Raw genomic sequence first — 18,406 nt, 5'->3', positions numbered from 1 at the left:
GACCAGCCTGGCCAAGATGGTGAAACCCCGTCTCTACTAAAAATACAAAAATCAGCCAGGCATGGTGGCAGGTACCTGTAATCCCATCTACTCGGGAGGCTGAGGCAGGGAATTGCTTGAACCTGGGAGACGGAGGCTGCAGTGAGCCACGATCGCGCCACTGCACTCCAACCTGGGCAAAAGAGCAAAACTCTGTCTCAAAAAAAAAAAAAAAAGCATCTTGGCCTTCTCCGAGCAGAAAACTGAAAGCACTGTTTTTTATTGTATGAATGTATTACTTTTATTTTTTAAAAAAGACCTTTTAAGTTGAGATTTTGGTTGGATATCACAGTATCATACTTACTCACTTTTCCATTACTAACGCAAGCTCAGAATCTGAACACAGCAGGAGGTCATACCTTATTTCATGTCATCTTTTCCCTTTGCCTTGCTCTATGCCAGTGGGAAATGCGACCAAGCCAATTTAACATAAGTAGCGGTCAGAATCACTAATAAAAGGGGCCGGGTGCACTTTGGGAGGCTGAGGTGGACGGATCACCTGAGGTCAGGAGTTCAAGACCAGCCTGGCCAACATGGCGAAACCCGCCTCTACTAAAAATACAAAAATTAGCTGGGCGTGGTGGTGTGTGCTTGTAATCCCAGCTACTCGGGAGGCTCAGTCAGGAGAATTGCTTGAACCTGGGCGGCAGAGGCTGCAGTGAGCCAAGATTGTGCCACTGCATTCCAGCCTGGGTGACAGAGTAAGACTGTGTCTAAAAAAAAAAAAAAAGGCCAGGTGCGGTGGCTCGCCCCTGTAATCCCAGCACTTTGGGAGGCCAAGGCGGGCAGATCACGAGGTCAGGAGTTCGAGACCAGTCTGACCAACAGAGTGAAACCCTGTCTCTACTAAAAACACACAAAAAATTAGCCAGGCGTGGTGGTGTACGCCTGTAATCCCAGCTACTTGGGAGGCTGAGGCAGGAGAATCGTGTGAACCCAGGAGGCAGAGGTTGCGGTGAACCGAGATTGCACCACTGCACTCCAGTCTGGGTGACAGACAAGACTCCGTCTCAAAAAAAAAAAAAAAAAAAGAAAGAAAGAAAAAAAAAATCACTAATAAAAAGTATCCCTTATTTGCCCAAGATTATGCAACGGTTAGGCCAAGATCTGAACACAGGGAGTCTGGCTTTGTTCAAAGCCCGGGCTTTTTATTACTGTCACACGGTTCACAGGCAACACTAACATTAAGAATAAAATACATGCAAGACATGGGCTTCAGGAGAACTCACCAACGACTGTAGACTCATTTATAAGCAGAGAAAATAGCCAATCTCTTTCCCTCCAACCCCACTAGCTGGAGAATTAATCTATCATAACGCTAAAGAAATCACTATCTTTAGGAGAAAGGTAGGTTGCCTTTAAATAAATCAGTTGACCACTGAGTAAAAGGGGAAAGTCCTTGACTATCTGGATGTTTTGGGGACTAGACTTCAGGTAAGCGTAATGGAAAGGGAGGTGTGTTAGGCCATTCTCATACTGCTATAAAAGAATGCCTGAGGTCGAGCTCGGTGACCCACGCCTGTAATCCCAGCACTTTGGGAGGCCGAGGCGGGCGGATCACCTGAGGCCAGAAGTTCGAGACCAGCCTGGCCAACATGGTAAAACCCCATCTCTACTAAAAATACAAAAATTAGCCAGGTGTGGTGGCATGTCCCTGTAATCTCAGCTACTCAGGAGGCTGAGGCAGGAGAACTGCATGAACCCGGGAGGTGGAGGTTGCAGTCAGCTGAGATCGCACCACTGCACTCCAGCCTGGGAGACAGAGTGAGACTCCGTCTCAAAAAACAAACAAAAAAAGAATGCCCGAGACTGGGTAATTTATAAGAAAAGAGGCTTAACTGGCTCACGGTTCTGTTGGCTGTACAGGAAGCATGGCGCTGGCATCGCTTCTGGCGAGGCCCAGGGAGCTCTTATTCATGACGGAAGGCAAAACAGGAGCAGGCGTGCCACACAGTGAGAGCAGACGCAAGAGAGCTAAGGGGTCAGGGGCACCACACATTTTTAAAAACCAGATCTCGCTAGAACTCACTATCAGGGGGATGGTTGGCACCAAGCCATGAGAGCCCCTATGATCCAATCACCTCCCACCAGGCCCCACCTCCCACCAGGCCCCACCTCCATCACTGGGATTACAATATAACATGAGATTTGGAGGGAACAAGATCCAAACCGTATCAGGTCTGAGGTTGCTGAAGCCAAGAACTGCTCCACAGGAAATACACTAACAAATAAGCATTTTTCAGAAGTATCTCCTCTTGGCCAGATGTGTTAGCACACGCCTGTAATCCCAGCTACCCAGGAGGCTGAGACAGGAGAATCGCTTAAACCCGGGAGGCAGAGGTTGCAGGGAGCTGAGATAACGCAATTGCACTCCAGCCTGGGCGACAGAGTGAGACTCCATCTCAAAAAAAAAAAAAAAAAGTTTCCTCCTCTCCAGGCCTGGCTCGGTGGCTTACGCCTGTAATTCCAGCACTTTGGGAGGCTGAGGTGGGCAGATTGTTTGAGTCCAGCAGTTCCAAACCAGCCTGGGCAATACAGCAACACTCCGCCTCTAAATAAAAATTTGCCAGGTGTGGTGGTGAACACGTATAGTCCCAACTAATCGGGAGGCAGAGGCAGGACGATCACCTGAGCCTGGGAGGTGGAGGCTGCAGCGAGCTGAGACTGTGCCACTGCACTCCAGCCTGGGTGACAGAGTGAGACCCTGTCTCAAAAAAATAAAAAATTAAAAATAATAATAAAGTGGCTGGGCATAGTGGCTCACGCCTGTAATCCCAGGACTTTGGGAGACCAAGGTGGGTGGATCGCCTGAGGTCAGGAGTTTCAGACCAGCCTAGCCAACATGGTAAAACCCTGTCTCTACTAAAAATACACAAATTAGCCGGGCGTGGTGGTGGATGCCTGTGATCCCAGCTACTCGGGAGGCTGAGGCAAGAGAATCGCTTGAACTCCAGAGGCGGTGGTTGCAGTGAGCCGAGATCATACCACTGCACTCCAGCCTGGGCTACAGAGTGAGACTCCATCTCAAAAAAAAAGATTTGATGATGGATAATTATTCCCAAGTGGAATTACATGGTCAATATCTAAGTTTACTATGTGAGATAAATGGAACACACAAGATGGCTAACAGAATACCTTCAAGGCTAAGTTCTGAGTGAAAAAAAGGAATAAAAAAACTAACATTACTAAACGCCTGACATCTTATTTATTTTTTTGAGACAGAGTCTCGCTCTGTCACCCAGGCTGGAGTTCAGTGGCGCGATCTCGGTTCACTGCAACCTCCGCCTCCTGGGTTCAAACAATTCTCCTGCCTCAGCCTCCCGAGTAGCTGGGACTACAGGTGCCCGCCACCATGCCCGGCTAATTTTTGTATTTTTAGTGGAGATGGGGTTTCACCATGTTGGCCAGGCTGGTCTCGAACTCCTGACCTCGTGATCCGCCCGCCTTGGCCTCCCAAAGTGCTGGGATTACAGGCATGAGCCACCATGCCCGGCCTAATGCCTGACATTTTAAATACATTATTTAGTTCAGTGTTACAATTCTAAGACAGTAGGAACATTACCCCATTGTATAGCTAAAGAAACTAGGGAGCAGAGTAGGAAGTGAGGGGAGGAAGCCATTATTTCAGACCTACATTTATTAAGCCTGGCATGGAGGTCGATGCTTCTATAAGGGGACGTCCTAAAGAACCACATCTAAAGCTAAGAATCATGATGAATACCCAAATATCCATCGCCAGATGAATGGATATACAAAATGTGGTTAATATATAAGGTAGAATATTATTCCACCTTAAAAAGGAAATGCGGCCGGGTGTGGTGGCTCATGCCTATAATCCCAGCACTTTGGGAGGCCGAGGTGCGCAGATCACCTGAGGTCGGGAGTTCAAGACCACCCTGACCAACATGGAGAAACCCCATCTCTACTAAAAATACAAAATTAGCCGGGCGTGGTGGCGCATGCCTGTAATCCCAGCTACTCGGGAGGCTGAGGCAGGAGAATCGCTTGAACCCAGGAGGCAGCGGTTGCGGTGAGCTGAGATTGCGCCATTGCACTCCAGCCTGGGAAACGAGCGAAACTCCGTCTCAAAAAAAAAAAAAAGGAAATGCTGGCTGGGCGCAGTGGCTCATACCTGTAATCCTAGCACTCTGGGAGGCCAAGGCAGTAGGATCACTTGAGCCCAGGAGTTGGAGACCAGCCATAGTGAGAACCTGTCTCCACAAAAAATAAAAATATTAGCCTTGTATGGTGGCACATTCCTGTAGTCCCAGCTACTTGGGAGGCTGAAGCAGGAGGCTTGCTTGAGCCTAGGAGTTCAAGGCTGCAGTGAGCTATGATCATGCCACTGTATTCCAGCCTGGGCGACAGAGCAAGACCCTGTCTCTAAGGAAAAAAAAAAAAAAAACTTTTGCTGTCCACCACAGTATGCTGGTGGTCTTCGAAAAAAGCACGAGTGCAGCTGTTTGAATTATGAACCCAACTTGCTGCTCTTTCTATGAAACATGTTTTAAATAGACAAACTATGGTTGTTTGTTCAGACCTGGGTATTTGGCAGACATTTTCTCCAAAATATACGAAGAAAGCCTGCCACTTCAAGGCAAGCAAACAACAGTACTTGTTGCCAATGATAAAATTTGAGCTTTCAAGCAAAAAATAGAATTTTTGAAAATTATCTGCCACCATGAGCTAAACAGCTTCCCAATACTTAAAAAGACTTTTCTGATGAGATCAGTGGTGATTAACAAATGTAATTTTTATATAGTATACCAAAACGTACCAACGTTTGGAAGATGAACACAATTCAGTTAACCAATATTTTCGAAATGACTAATGGATGGTATTACAAAATGATACATGGGGAAAAGAGACCCATTTGACACGCAAGACAGACCAACAGAATCAAAGGATTTCCACAATTATCCACAAAGACTATTACAATACTCCTCCCTGTTCCAACTACATACATGTGTGAGGCCACATTCTCTTCATATACTTAGGCTGAAAGGGCATATTACAACAGATTGAATGCAGAAGCAGATGTCTTCTATTAAGCCATTCATTATAGAGATCTGCAAAAATGTGAAAGAATGCCACTCTTTCCAGTAACATTTTGGAAAATCAGCTATTTTTAATTTTTTTTAAATGTTACTTATGTTAACATGTATGGCAGCTTCTGCCATGGCTCCCAATGGTCCCCTCCCCTTGAGTGTGGGCTGAAACTAGTGACTGGCTTCTAATGAAGAGAGAATTTATCAAAAGTGAGAAGATGTCATTTCTATGATTACGATACAAAAGACTGCAACTTCCTTCTCTTTCATGCTGGCACTCTCTCTTACTCACTCTGATGAAGCAGCTGCCATGTTGTGAGATGCTTACAGAAAGACCCATGTGGCAAGAAACCAAGGAAGGCCTCCGGCCAACTGCTCATGAGGAACTGAGGCCTCAGTCCAACAGCCCACGAGGAACTGAATCCTGCCAACAGCCACAAGAGTGAGCTCGGAAGTGGATCTTTCCCAGTCAAGCCTTCAGGTGACTACAGCCCTCGACAAACCCTAAAGCAAAGGACCTGGCTAAGCCACACTCAGATTCCTAAACCCCGAAACTGTGAGATCACAAATGTTCCAAGTCAGTAAGTTTTGGGGTGATCTGTTACACAGCAATAGATAACCAGAGTACAACATTTCTTCTTCTTTTTTTTTTTTTTGAGACAGTCTTGCTCTGTCGACCAGGCTGGAGTGTAATGGTATGATCTCGGCTCACTGCAACCTCCAACTCCTGGGTTCAAGTGATTTTCCTGCCTCAGCCTCCCAAGTAGCTGGGATTACAGGCATGCGCCACCACGTCTGGCTAATTTTTGTATTTTTAGTAGAGATACGGTTTCCCTGTGTTGGCCACACTGGTCTCAAACTCCTGACCTCAGGTGATCCACCCACCTCGGTCTCCCAAAGTGCTGGGATTACAGACATGAGCCACCGCGCCCAGCCTCATTTCATTTTTTAAGTGAATTAATAATGTTAAAATTTTTATTGAATTTCTAATATGGTAAATTAGGTAAAGAAGCCCACAAGAACAAAAGCTCCTTGGGACTGTCAATAATGTGTAAGTGTACAAAAAGATCCTCAAACCGAAGTTTGAGAACTGCTGTCCTGGTTGTGGTGGGAGCAGGAATAGAGAGACTAGAAGGCCAGCTCTGTCAAACCATGACCAGAAAGGGGTCCACATCTTGGCAGCAATAAGCAGGTAGATCCACCTCTGGGGAATATGCCCTGGGACCAGGGAGGAGAACAGGGAGAAGAGTGCCACTTCCTTCTTATTCAACTACACCTAACAAATAGGCATCTTTCCCCCTTTTTGTTAAGTGACAGATGTGCCAATCAGTGGAATCCAAATGGGTGGTGAGGGACAACTGGTATAAACACTTTCCCTTGACCTTCATTGCTCTGGCTCATTCAGAAGCCTCTGTAACAGTATTTAATAGACTACTTCCTCATTTAATTCTCAGAACTATCTTATAGGCAGGTATGATAAACAAGCAGCCTCAGTGATAAGGTAATTTAAGTACGATGTCCACGGTCAGGAACCTAGGAAAGGAAAGCAGAGACTGAATCCTTGTCTTTCTCTGTAAAGAGCATACTCTCTAAAGAGCATGCTCTTCCCAGGTTATGTTAAAAATAAACAAGTGCGGCCAGGCACAGTGGCTCACGCCTGTAATCCCAGCACCTTGAGAAGCCAAGGCTGGAGGATCCCTCGAGCCCAGGAGTTTGAGACCAGCCTGGACAACATGGCAAAACTCGGTCTCTAATAAAAAATAATAAAAATGAACAAGTGTAGTGACGGTCACACAACTCTGAATACATACTAAAAAAAAGTGAGGCCGGGCACGGTGGCTCACGCCTGTAATGCCAGCACTTTGGGAGGCTGAGGTGGGTGGATCACCTGAGGTCAGGAGTTCAAGACCATCTTGGCTAACATGATGAAACCCCGTTTCTACTAAAAATACAAAAAATTAGCCGGGCACAGTGGCGCATGCCTGTAATTCCAGCTACTCGGGAGACTGAGGCTGGAGAACTGTTTGAACCCGGCAGGCAGAGGTTGCAGTGAGCCGAGATCGCACCACTGCACTCCAGCTTGGGCAACAAGAGTGAAACTCCGACTCAAAAAAAAAAAAAAATTGAATTATACACTATAAATGGGCAAACTGTATGGCATGTTACCCAAACAAATTACTAAATAAATGAAGCCAGAGAAATGATGGAGTTCTGAGGAGGGATCATAAATTGGAGGCATGGTAAGTTCTAGGAGTTGTCCTAACTACTACCTGGGAGCAGGCAGCTAAAGGATCCAGAGTAACTGTCACAGCATGTAAGAGCACAAAGAACACACAGAACCATTAGTAGGTAAATGACAAGAAAAGAGAGGCAGACTAGTGCTAAACTAAGGGATGAGGGAACCTGATCTCCCCCACTGGGGAAGAAACCAAGAATGAGTAAAAGGATCCGGGAAAGGTCTACTTTGGACACAGCTTCTTTAGTCTCATAACCTAGCAGTATAAGTGCTAATATTGTACATTTACTGGTAACATCTATATTAGACTGTGTACATCATTTGCCTTTTAATAAGTGAATGTTAATGACTGCATTAAATTTTGCATTTAACTTCTGTGGCTATTTCTTTTATAAAAATAAATTATTATTTTTATTTTTTTTTGAGACACTGTCTCGCTCTGTCGCCCAGGCTGGAGTGCAGTGGCGCAATCTCGGCTCACTGCAACCTCCGCCTCCCGGGTTCACATCATTCTCCTGCCTCAGCCTCCCGAGTAGCTGGGACTACAGGCGCCCGCCACCACGCCTGGCTAATTTTTTGTATTTTTAGTAGAGATGGGGTTTCACCATCTTAGCCAGGATGGTCTCGATCTCCTGACCTCGTGATCCGCCTGCCTCTGCCTCCCAAAGTGCTGGGATTACAGGTGTGAGCCACCGCGCCCAGCTAAATTATTCTTTTATAAAAATAAAGGATGCTGTATTCCATGATTTGCAAAATCACTTCTAGTTCTAAAACTGTAACTCAGTGAATATCTGCAATCTGAAAGATACTTGTATTAGTGTAAGTACCTATTTCAGCAGCAAAAGAGCAGGACATTCAAAGATTTTAATGCCCAAAGCCACTGAAATATACTTGGACCTGATCTATTTACAGGACAGGGGCTGGGTCACACAACTAGCATCTTTAAGCCACAGACTCTTAGATGTAAAATGGTCCTTTACTTTTATGGGTTACCTAAGTGAACATCCCTGTCCCAATTTTATGAAGTCATCCTTCCCTAGCTCCATATGGACCAATCCTGATACACCTCTGAAACATCAAGCCTTCTTTTTATTTGTCTTACTTCCCCAGACCACTTCAACTCTTTGCTAACACCAGGTTATATGAACTTTATTTACAAGAAGTTAAAGAGAGTCTCTCTAAACTCTCTACCTTTCAATTTATTCAAATTACACTTGGAGGTACTGTTGCAGGAAGTTGTAGCATGGCATACCTCCTAAATCATAAATCTCAAGGTTAACCTAGGGCCTAGGTGAATGAAGCAAAAGATATTAAGAGGCTCAAAACTCCTCTGGTCCCCAAATTACAATCAATTTTCGATATCCCCTAATCATCCAACTCCATCCCTCATCATTTGTCTTCGTTTAGCAAAAACTATTACTATTACTATTTTATCTACCAGCATGTTTTGCTCACTTTCAACTAGGGGCACTTATGTGACCTTTACTATCTGAGGAAATGTTAACATGAGAGATACGAAATATGGACAATGGCTTTGGAGCCCAAAGAGCCGAAACTCTGGATATACCACTTAGCATCTCCTGTGTGGCCATAGGGAGGCCAACCTGTCAGTTTCCTTATCTGTAAACTGAGATGTACAGTACTTACCTTCTTAGTGCCATAAGTAGATATAATAGGTATAAATTGCTGATAGATATAAACTGCTGACACATAGCAGAACTGTTATAATATTTGAATGAAGACATTTTACAGGCTGCGTGCAGTGGCTCACGCCTGTAATCCCAGCAGTTTGGGAGGCCAAGGCAGGAGAATCATGCTTGAGCCTAAGAGTTTAAGACCAGCCTGCGTAACATAGGAAGACCCTGTCTCTCAAAAAAAAGAAAAAAAACAGCCAGACAAGGTGGCACACACACCTATAGTCCTAGCTACTAGGAAGGCTGAGGCAGGAAGATCACTTGAGACCAGGAGTTCAAGGCTGCAATAAGCGTTAACTACACTCCAGCCTGGGCAACACAGGGAGATCCTGTCTCAAAAAAAAAAAAAAAAAAAAAAAGATATTTTACAAAACGCATTCATTCTCACTTTTAATATGGCCCATTTTGCAATCCAAAAGACCCATAAAGAAATGAGTTTCTAAGCTACTGGCACATCTTTCTTGCCAAACCATTCTACTACCTTGAGAGTAGGGAAAGAAGAAACATGAAAAAAAAAAAAAGTAGCCAGTAAATATTACTCAGGACAGACTATAAGGTGGGAAGTAGGAGATAACAGAGGTCATTCTAGGGACGTTTTGGAAATGCAACACAGAATGCAAATCAACACCCTAAGCAATAAATGCTAATACAATTATTTTGATAGCATAGGAGGAAAACACCAGTTATTTTATGTATCTTTTCCTTCAAGTAATAAAATGTAAGTATTTATAAGTGCCAACAGAATTTCAACTAGGAGGTAGATTCAAACATAAAAATGTACTCCCAGGGTCTTAATGGATCTTAAAGGTCACCTTACCTATTTCTACCCTCTTCTAGAAATGTCCCATCTCAATGTTGATGAATATGATATTAAATTTGTATATTATTGTATACTTTTTTTTTTTTTTGACACGGAGTCTCCCTCTATGTCACCCAGGCTGGAGTATAATGGCACGATCTTGGCTCACAGCAACATCCGCCTCCCAAGTTCAAGTGATTCTCCTGCCTCAGCCTCCCGAGTAGCTGGGATTACAGGCATGCATCACCATGCCCAGCTAATTTTTGTATTTTTAGTAGAGATGGGGTTTTACCATGTTGACCAGGCTGGTCTTGAACTCCTGACCTCAAGTGATCCACCTGCCTCGGCCTTCCAAAGTGCTGGGATTACAGGCATGAGCCACTGTGCCTGGCCTATACTTTTTATTTTTATTATTATTATTATTTTTTAGAGACAGGATCTCACTCTCTTGCCCAGGCTAGAGCAGTGGCCCAATCGTGGCTCACTGCAACCTTGACCTCCTGGACTCAAGTGATCCTTCCACCTCAGCCTCCCAAGTAGCTGGAACTACAGGCACATACCAATGTGCCTAGCTAAGTTTTTTATTCTTCATAGAGACGGGGTCTCCCTGTGTTGCCCAAGCTGGTCTCAAAATCCTGGCCTCAAGCAGTCCTCCCGTCTCGGCCTCCCAAAGCACTGGGATTACAAGCATGAGCCACCATGCCTGGCCCATACTTTATAAATACTGACACATCCGTTATATTAACTAAAAGTTATTCATAATCACATTAGAACCAAACAAGAGGAATTAGGGGGAGGGCAGCAGGAAGAGGAGGAACAGGCAAACAGATTTCTTGAGGTATTAAGTTAAAACTTAACGAGGTAAGCAGAAACTTCCTGGGCATTAGAAGACATCTGTCATACTATCAATTACACAACTATACACTAACCCTAGCAAACGTCACCAACTGTGGGCTCTATTATTCAAGCAAGTTTGTTTCTGACTAAGACTCAGATGCCTTATCTATATACCTGGGGATACCACCTACCTTGCAGAGTTAAGGAGATATTAGAATGCATGCACACCTTAAGTGACTAACACAGTGCATGAAACACAAATGAAATTTGAGGTCTCAAAATTTCTTTCCTTTGAAACATAACTCTGAGAAGTGTAAAACTGTGACAGCATATCTATTTAATAGAAGCCCATTATAGTGAATCTTGTGAAGAATCCCACAAAAGCAGTTTTATGTCATTTGGATTTGATATATACCTTCCTAAACAAAACTTCTCTAGGCAAGACCAATATAAATAACACACAAAATAACATAAAACACCTTCCAGGCAGGGCGCGGTGGCTCATGCCTGTAATTCCAGCACTTTGGGAGGCCAAGGCAGGTGGATCACTTGAGGTCAGGAGTTCAAGACCAGCCTGGCCAACATGGTGAAACCCCATCTCTACTAAAAATACAAAAATTAGCCAGGCCTGGTGGCGCATGCCTGTAATCTCAGCTACTCGGGAGGCTGATGCAGGAGAATCACTTGAACCCGGTAAGTGGAGGTTGCAGTGAGCTGAGATTGCGCCATTGCACTCCTGCCTGGGCTACAGAACAAGACTCCATCTCAAAAAAACAAAATAAATTAAAAATAAATAAATAAAACACATTCCAATAACATAATAAATATGGCATAATATGATATGAAAATGTGGCATGAATAGCAGAATATGCTGTATCTGGTTTGTTCTCATTACTGCTTGTCCTATTTGATCCCAGTAAAAGAAAAAAATAAATTTACCAAAGCTTGGTGATACAATTAGAAAACAATGGTGTAAGCAGAAGATCACTTTACTTCTCATTACTTAATCTCTGTACCAGAAGAGTGGAAGTTCATCAAGTTGGCAAATGGGGAGAAAAACAAGATTAATGAAATGGCTTCTTCCTGCCCCCATACTCTTGCCCAACCCTGACCTGATTTCTCCTCATTATGTCTATCACGGAGAGATTCTGGGAAGAGGAGAGAATATAAAGGTTGGAAGATGGATTTACAAAATTAGCACCCTAAATGCAAGAGAAATTAATCTCTTCCATATGTCCTCCCCTCCAAACCATGTAAAATTCTACATATCCCACACTGTGCCAAATGTGTCCCATCAACTCCTTCTTCACAGTAATCCCCTGTGGTAGGTATGAGCATTATCCCCTCTTTACAGATGATGCAACTGAAGCTTAGAAAGATTGAGAAACTTGCCCAAGGTTGCAGAGCTATGGGCGGCAGAAAGCCAGGAGTCCCAACTCCAAAATCCATAGATTTACCCAGTACTACACTACTCATTACTGTAGTATAGATGAAAGAGTATTGGGTTCCAGACTCAGCTTCACCCCTTAGGCAAGTGAGTTAACATCGTTGAGCAGCTTGTCATCAGCAAATGAGGGCAGTGAAAGCTGCCCAGCCTTCTCCACAGCATCTTACTGGTGCTGAAAGAGTTAATGTATGTGCAAATGTGCCATAAAAACTACAGGGCATTATGTAAATGCAAGATTTTGTTAATTTGGGCCTAGGTACCTTGTATTATCCTTCCACATGGTTTATGGACCTAAAAATTAGTTTAATAGTAGTTAAATAATTTTTAACATTCCCAAGCAAAAATCTAGTAAAGAAAAAAAATACCAACCTTAGACAACTGGAAAAGGCAAAACTATGGAGACAGTAAAAAGATCAGGCCAGGTGTGGTGGCTCATACTTATAATTCCAGCACTTTGGGAGGCCAAGGCAGAACGATCGCCTGAGCCTAGGAGTTCAAGACCAGCCTGGGCAACATAGCAGGACCCCCAACTCAATAAAATTAAAAAAAAATAAAATCAGTGGCTGTCAGTAGTCTAGGGGAAGGGAGAGAGGGATGAATAGGTAGAGCACAAGGGATTTATAGGACTGTGAAACTCTTCTGTGTGATACTATAATCGTGGATCCATGTCACTACACATTTGTCAAAATGCATAGAATATATAGCACCAGAGTGAACCCTAACGTAAACTATGGACTTAGTCAATAATAATATAGCAATATTGGCTCATGAATTTTAACACAAGTATCACACTAATGCAAGATGTAAATAATAGTGGATAAGGGTCGGGCGTAGTGGCTCACGCCTGTAACCTCAGCACTTTGGGAGGCCGAGGCGGGCGGATCACCTGAGGTCAGGAGTTTGAGACTAGCCTGACCAACATGGAGAAACCCCGTCTCTACTAAAAATACAAAAAAAATTAGCCGGGCGTGGTGGCACATGCCTGTAATCCCAGCTACTTGGGAGGCTGAGGCAGGAGAATTGCTTGAACCCGGGAGGCGGAGGTTGTGGTGAGCCAAGATCATGCCATTGCACTCTAGCCTGGGCAACAAGAGCGAAACCCCATCTCAAAAATAATAATAATAATAGGGGGAAAGGGTGTGTGTGAGGGGGTATATGGAAACTGTACTTTCTACTCAATTTTTCTGTAAAACTAAAAACCATTCCCAAAAAAAGTCTATTAATTTTTTTTTAAATCAACCTTATAAAGCAAATTCTACATAGGGATTTAGGAAGTAAAACGAATGAACCTGATGTTCTAAAAAATGCCTGACATACTAGATATTGTGTACTCATCTTTTTAGACCAATGCTGATAAAATTTTTATGCAATGATGAAAATATTCTAGATCTGCTCTAATACAGTAGCCACTAGCCACACTGGCTACTGAATACCTGAAACTTGGTTAGTATAACTGAAGAAAAAAATTTTTAATTTTAATTTTAGTTAACAAATTTAGCTACATGTCACTAGTGGCTACTATCAGCACAGTTTTAGAAAATTCCTGAAGAGACCCCTAGTAATGTACTGTAACATTACCTTTAGAAGCAAAAGGTTACCTCAAGAGACCATTCAAATGGATGTAGTTATGAAACAATGCCACAATTAACTGAGCAGGTCGCGAGTGACTAGGCAGATGGTTAAAGCAACCAGGAACCAAAAAAGCCCATCTCCAATTGTTCCTCACTTCAGGTCCCATAATGTAACTAGATAATGACAAAACACTCACTTTTCTTTTAATTCTTTCAATATTTTCAAAAAACTCAATTCATTAAACATTTCTGCTTCCTGAAAAAAAGGATAGAAGTTAAGCTGGAATTAAGAAATATTTTTTCAAGTCAGTGACCCAAAAGAAATTTTAAAATTAAGGGACACAATGAAGTAATGTAAAAATGATTTTTAAAAAAATTTTTGGCCAGTTGCAGTGGCTCATGCCTGTAATCCCGCCACTTTGGAAGGCCAAGGTGGGTGGCTTACCTGAGGCCAGGAGTTCAAGACCAGCCTGGCCAACATGGCGAAACCCTGTTTCTACTAAAAATATAAAAATTAGCTGGGCGTGGTAGCACACATCTGTAATCCCAGCTACTCAGGAGGCTGAGGCACGAGAATCGCTGGAACCCAGGAGGTGGAAGATGCAGTGAGCCAAGATCGCATCACTGCACTGCAGCCTGGGTAACAGAGCAAGACTCTGACTCAAAAAAAAAAAAAAAAAACACAACAAGTTTGTTTGTTTTTTTAAGAGACAGGGTGTCACTCTGCGGCCCAGGCTAGCCTCCTGCTTCAGTCTCCCGACTAGGTGGTACTACAGGTGCATGCCACCATAGCTGGCTTAAAAACGATTTTTGCAAACACAAGATAATTCACCCAATTTGTTAAATGAAAATTCAAAGATTAATGTTTTACCATGTATTTGAATGCCGTCACTGTCAGTTAGAAATCAAAAAGAAAAAGATGCTCAGAAGAGCATAAGCAAAGAAGAATGGAGTATGAGGTACATAAACAAAAATGAGTAGACACACACATGACTATTCCTATCCAGCTGTTAACCAGAGCTCTGCACCTCAAAGGGTCATTACCTCCTATCTTGGTTATTTTAAATGCTAGTTGATTAAACCTCAGTTCCTAATTCAACGACTTTTTGTCCTTATCCCAGTGTCATAAAAGGGAACTTATATCCTCAATTGCAGTGGCTTTTTATTAGAGTCCTCCTCCCCTGGGGAACCTACGAAATCAAACACTGAGATTGGCACTCCACCCTTAGGGAATAAGTGAAGTGTCCAAAGTGATGGTGTTGAATCCCTTACAGGACATTGGTCCACAGCTTCTTTTTCAGTCCTGCAAGCACTGGATCTTTCTTTTAGAATACAAAGAGAGGGAGAGAAAGAAAGAGAGGTAATTGAGAAGTAGTAACACTGTCATGCAGAAACATGAAAATACCTGACCTTAGAAACAGGCCCCAAAAAGCTAATTCTTAACACTCTGCTCAGACGTAAACTGGACCTTTGTTCTCCCATTTGAAGTTTGTGAATTGCATTAGAAAAATATTATTTCGTAATTTCATACAGGAGTTAAGAGTGTTCAAATACGTAATTAAGTAATATTAAATAGCCCTCGGTGATCAAGCAAGATATCCAACAAGTCGAACGTTTCAGTATGTTCACCTGCAAGGAAAAAAAGAGATGGGGTTCCCACCTTCCCAGTCTCAGTCCCCGCAATTATCCATTCCAGGGCCCCGAAAACCCTGTACCCCGTTCGTTGTGCAATCTTTTTCAAACTCCACCCACTGAGCTCCAGAACAAGTGGAATTGTCCCGTTCTGAAAGAGGTCTCAATTTTCCTGTATCTAGGGAGGGACTGAAAACTCCTTGACGTGAGTCAAGTAAGGCAAGGGGAACAGTCCGGCCTGTTTCCCAGATTAAGAAAGACCCAAGGCCAGGGTCGGGAAGGCATTCAAGTTTCCACTCATCAAATTAAAAAAATAATAAATGAAAGAAAAAAAAGAGGGGAAAAAAGAGGAGGGTGGTAAATAGGACTGGGAGGACCAGCTATCATGCGATATCCCAATTCTGCAGGACCGAGGTCCTCCAGCATCGCCTCCCCATCCATCCCCGGCCCCACGTGCAGCCAAGCCCTCGGAGCCCCGGGGTCTAGGTCCCGGGGGCCGAGCGTCCCGCTCGCACCGGCCCTGCGACACTCACCCGCTCGCCTGCCCGCCCGCGCAGTGGCGGGGAGCGCAGGGGGGCGGGGGAAGGGGGGCCAAGCACACCCCGGCTCCCGCGCGGTTATCTTACTGCGCAACAGCCTAGCCTGAGCAGCCCGGGGGCACCCCGCAGCGCGCCCTGCGCACCTGCCCGACGCCAGGAGGGCGAGCCCACGACCCCAGCGAGCCCCCGGACGGCGGCGCTCAGCGCCGGGAGCACGGTGACGGCGGTGACTGGGAGAAGGAACGCCTGGCGCCCGGATCCCCGCGGTGCTGGCCGCACGTGGCTGTCACACCTGGCGCACCCCCGCCTCGCACCCCTTCTCCCTTAGAACCGCGTGCGCCCCCTGCCCTCCCTCCCGGCTTCCCCGCCGCGCGCCGCCAAACCCCAACCGTCGTCCCTTCCCACCCCATCCATCGCGGTCCCACCCCCCCCCCACCTGCTCCCACTGTCGTCACCCCCGGGAGGGAAGAAGACCGGATGTTCGTCCCGTGGCTATAGGTAACCAGGGAGAGAGAAGAGGTGGACCCTGAAAAAGGGAGCCCAAACATCCCCCGGGCCCGACAACAACGAGGGCGTCCCCCTGACTGACCTTCTGCCGCGGGCTGCGTCGCCGTCCGCCCCGTCCGGCCTCAGTCGCCTCTTCGGCGCCGCCGCTTCTTCCCCGCGCTGCCTCCTCTACCCGCGTCGCCATGAGGTGACGGCAGCAGCCAAACAAGCGGCCCGACAAGGGGCACAGAATCTCGCAGGGCCTTTCGCCCCGCCCCCGAGCCCCCACGACCAGTCGCCGCATGTGAGACTTCCCACGTGACCGGAGGAGGTTGGCCCCCGAGGGGACGGAGCGAGATGGGGGTGGGGAGCATTGAATACTGGGCTGGGCTTCAGCAAGACCGAAGGGCAGATAGAGGCCGTGTGAGTCTGCGCGGATCGGGAATGGGACTCGGGAGTGGACTACAAGTCCCAGCAGGGCGTGCGGCCACAGCTCGCAGGCTCGGATCGGGATTGGGACATAAAGCGGCGTTCTGAAAAGGGGAGAGTGCTGCACCCAGTGTGCTTCGTGTGCATCCTAGTGGGACTTGCGGTTTCTGGGGGCGGTGTCTGGCTATAGGAAGGTACTCGTTATGATCTTTCGCGGAAAGTTTAGAAATATCCCCGTGTTTGAGAAGGAGCACGATCGGCGACACATTCTTGTGTTTTTGTTTTTGTTGCCGTTCTTAGGAATTGGGCGTGAATGATTTGGGGATAAGGGAAAATACTTCGCGACTTTCAAGACGGAAGGTGTACTGGCTCTTAGAATTTGAAGTTTCGTGCTCGGGCACCTGCCCCGAGCCCTGCCCCTCCACCAGAGTTGTTACCACGGTTTACTTGTCCCGAGCTCCCGCGGGATAGGTGCCGCATTCTATTCACCTTCGTTGAACCGCCCCGGCTTCTGCACACTTACTTGGCACTTCATTCATGTTGAATGTATCCTGCTTTCTCCCACCCCATTTACTCGTTTCATTACCTAAATTTTTTCAACAAACTCGGTTTGCTGAACCGAATTTTTTTTTTCTTGATATGATGTTGGGGGGGAGAGGGGAGTTTTCCTCAGGAATATTCCCTATTTCCATCTGATGGAACCAGATCTCCAATGGCCGAGCTTCTGAAAGGTACAGACCATCATGAAATCCTGATATATTGTCTTAAATAATTCATTATGAGGCCGGGCGCGGTGGCTCACGCCTGTAATGCCAACACCTTGGGGGACCGAGGCGGGTGGATCACAAGGTCAGGAGTTCCAGACCAGCCTGGCCAACACAGTGAAACTCCGTCTCTACTAAAAATACAAAAATTAGACGGGCATAGTGGTGCGCGCCTGTAGTCCCAGTTACTCGGGAGACTGAGGCAGGAGAATCGCTTGAACCCGGGAGGCGGAGGTTGCGGTGAGCCGAGATCGCGCCACTGCACTCTAGCCTGGGCAGTAGAGCGAGACTCCGTCTCAAATAATAATAATAATAATAATAATTCATTAAGAAAATCTGTGCAAGTCATATCATTTTTATTAGATTTGAATACAAAACGGTGGTAGCAGGCGGCAACAATTTAATAACATAGATGAGAGTAAATTTCAATATTGGGGAAATTCCATCCATTACTGTTAAATATTTCTGTAAGTTTGAAAAAAGTATCATTATTTTGTTTCCTGGGCAGAACATCACAGTCCAGCTTTGCGATTTCAAAACCAAAGCATAGTTTGAGACGTAGGTGACAACTGATAATGTACCGATAACTAGACTCTATAAAACTGATGACCTCAGCCACCATGTCTCATATTCTTAAAGGCAAGTCCCAACAAGATGCAGAATAAAATCTATCAGTAATGCAATTCTCCAGGGATCAAGTGGGAAATGCACTGTAGTTAAATTATGGTACAATAGAATGCCACGAAGCCACTAAAATTGATAAGCATTTTAAAAAATTGATATAGAAAAAATATTCCATTTATGTAGAATTGCGCCGGAGTATGTTTTTTTGTTTTGTCTTGTTTTGTTTTGTTTTTTGAGACGGAGTCTCTCTCTGTCACCCAG

At 45.1% G+C, this 18,406-nt stretch overlaps 1 protein-coding gene across 1 annotated transcript in view; it reads right to left on the bottom strand.

The window, feature by feature from the left end:
• TXLNG (taxilin gamma) overlaps window positions 1–16,651 on the bottom strand; it is a 56,106-nt gene extending 39,455 nt beyond the window's left edge. Inside the window, exon 1 of the mRNA XM_034950426.4 lies at window positions 16,432–16,651. Coding sequence (XP_034806317.1) covers window positions 16,432–16,632 — 201 coding nt within the window. The 5' untranslated portion in view covers window positions 16,633–16,651. The remainder of the gene's footprint in view (window positions 1–16,431) is intronic.
• Window positions 16,652–18,406: the final 1,755 nt, after the last annotated feature.

The sequence above is a fragment of the Pan paniscus genome, chromosome X (genome assembly GCF_029289425.2).
Source record: "Pan paniscus chromosome X, NHGRI_mPanPan1-v2.0_pri, whole genome shotgun sequence".
Taxonomy (NCBI): domain Eukaryota; kingdom Metazoa; phylum Chordata; class Mammalia; order Primates; family Hominidae; genus Pan; species Pan paniscus.
Note: the sequence above shows the minus strand (reverse complement) of the source record. Positions and strands in the feature narration are given on the sequence as shown.